Source organism: Plasmodium reichenowi, chromosome 14 (genome assembly GCF_001601855.1).
Source record: "Plasmodium reichenowi strain SY57 chromosome 14, whole genome shotgun sequence".
NCBI classification, from domain to species: Eukaryota; Apicomplexa; class Aconoidasida; order Haemosporida; family Plasmodiidae; genus Plasmodium; species Plasmodium reichenowi.
The window spans coordinates 1551039-1553404 of NC_033659.1; the positions used below are offsets into that span (position 1 = coordinate 1551039).

Consider the following 2366-nt stretch of genomic DNA (forward strand, 5'->3'; position numbering starts at 1 on the left):
TTTTTTTTTTTTTTTTTTTTTTTTTTTGTAAATGTATACATAATATTCATACCTATATTATTTTTCACTCATCGTTTAGATATCAAAGATATAAAAAATAATTTGTACACCTTAAATTTGGAAATATTTAAGAATAAAGAAATCAATGATAATTTCCCCCTTAATATATATATAACATTGAAAAGATCTTATTATTTAAAAAATTTAAATTTATTTTATAAAAATGTTATAAACATATTTTTGTGCTTATATAATATTTTATATAGACAAAATAAAATATATAGTTTTTTAAATAATATAGAATCTTTGAATTTGTCCAAATTTTTATTGGATATATATATTTTAATTATGTTGTTAAAACATGAAAGTGTCTTTTACGAAAAAATTATGGAAATAGAAAAATGTAAAAATTGTATAGAAAATATAAATACTAGCCAAGAAATATTAAATATATTATTAAGTTATATAATGGATGATTCACAAAATGAATTTAATTTTGTAGTACAAAATATTGATCTTTTAAAACGTATTATATATAATGCAAATATTAATATGAATGATAGGAATGTAAATGAAAAAATATTAGATGATATTTCAGAAAAAAGAAAATATGTATATATAGTTAATTTATGTTTTTCAGATATTTTATTAAAATATATGGATGTATTAAGAAAAAAAAATAAACCTGGAATTCAAAAAAGAAAATTTGTAAAAGAAATTATTTGCTCAGAACAAAATAAAATAATTAATGATATGAGTATAGAATTCTTTTCAAATAATGAATACTATAAAAATATAAAAGAAAATTGTGAACTTTTAAAATTAAAAATTACATTCCAAATAATAAAAACAATGATTTATGTTTTTAATTTAATACAAAAGATATATAAGAATAAAGACAAGGAAAAAATATATTTAAGAAATATGATAACTATTTTGTTATTAGATCTTTCATATTCTATTAGTAATTTAAATGATACTTCTTATATGTTAAATTATGAAAATTTAATAATTTCTCATTTATTTTTATATTTCTGTTTTTCTTTTTTATATAACTTTAAATATAATGAATTTATTATTGATATATATAAGAAAACGCATACTTCACAAACGTGTAACAATTTTATGTCTATAGAAAATATTAAAAGTGAAATAACAAAAAAGAAAAAAAAATCTATAATTAAGGATATGTTGAATGAGGATATTCTTTTGAATAATTTTTATGCTGATTATAAAAATTATATGCAAAAGAAAAAAAGGGAGAAACAAATGAGTGGTCACCATTCTATGTTAAGAAATAACTATATCAATTTAATGATAGCCAAGATATGTTATTTAATTAAGAAAATAAAACATATGAAACATAATAGTAAGAAGAATCATATATGTAGTAATAATAATAATATTAGTAATAGTTTGATGCTTTTTTCTCTTATTAATGATATATATTCAAATAATATTTCTTTTAATAGTCCTTATTTTTTGAAAGATAAAATTTATTACTTGTTATGTATTCAATACAACTTGATATTATTAAATAAAAAATATAAGTCATCAGAAATTATTAATTTTAGCTATGTAACATTAATAAAACAAAATTTTAATTACTCTTTTTTTCTTAACAATGATAAACAAAAAAATATGGAACACTTATATTATACAACTAATAATATGACTATAATAAATAATGAATACATCAACAAATATTTTAATTATTTTACTAATGATATAATCATATTTCATAATATCGAGAGAAATCATTTTTTAAAACATGTGTCCAATAATAATATTGAAACGTTGTTATACCCATATATTCAATGTGTTGTATGGAAACATAAAAGGATAAAAATATTTAGCAATATAAATATTTGTTTATTAAAACTTAAAGTTAACCAAGGCATTTTGATAAAATTTCGTAATATGGTTAGTTTAAATGCATTATTGATGAACTGAAATTTTTTTTTTTTTTTTTGTGTCTTTAAAATAAAACCATAATTAATATATATATATATATATATATATATATATATATATATTATTTTTCAATTTTTAGATAATAAAATATATGGAAAACCTCTTAATCGATTTTCACATTTTATACTTTGTTTTTCATTTGAAGAAGCTAAATTTATCTTTATATTTTTTTGATCCTAATAGTGGTATACCAACAGGTACATTATTTAAAATATTATATAAATATATAAATATAAATATAAATATAAATATATATATATATATATATATTGTTTTTTTTTTTTTTTTTTTTTTTTTTTTTTTTTTTTTTTAAAGACTTTTTTTTATTTTTTTTTCTTTTTATATTTTTGAATAAAATTTTTTTTATATACAAATTGAATATTAAAATATTT

At 15.9% G+C, this 2366-nt stretch overlaps 1 protein-coding gene across 1 annotated transcript in view; it reads left to right on the forward strand.

Annotated features, from left to right (window-relative positions):
* The window catches only part of PRSY57_1438500 (hypothetical protein), a gene marked incomplete at both ends in the record, with an annotated part of 5104 nt that overhangs the window by 2131 nt on the left and 607 nt on the right, over nucleotides 1–2366 (forward strand). The window contains 2 exons of the mRNA XM_020115325.1: nucleotides 80–1923; nucleotides 2054–2171. Of these exons, the coding sequence (XP_019969982.1) occupies nucleotides 80–1923; nucleotides 2054–2171 (1962 nt within the window). The remainder of the gene's footprint in view (nucleotides 1–79; nucleotides 1924–2053; nucleotides 2172–2366) is intronic.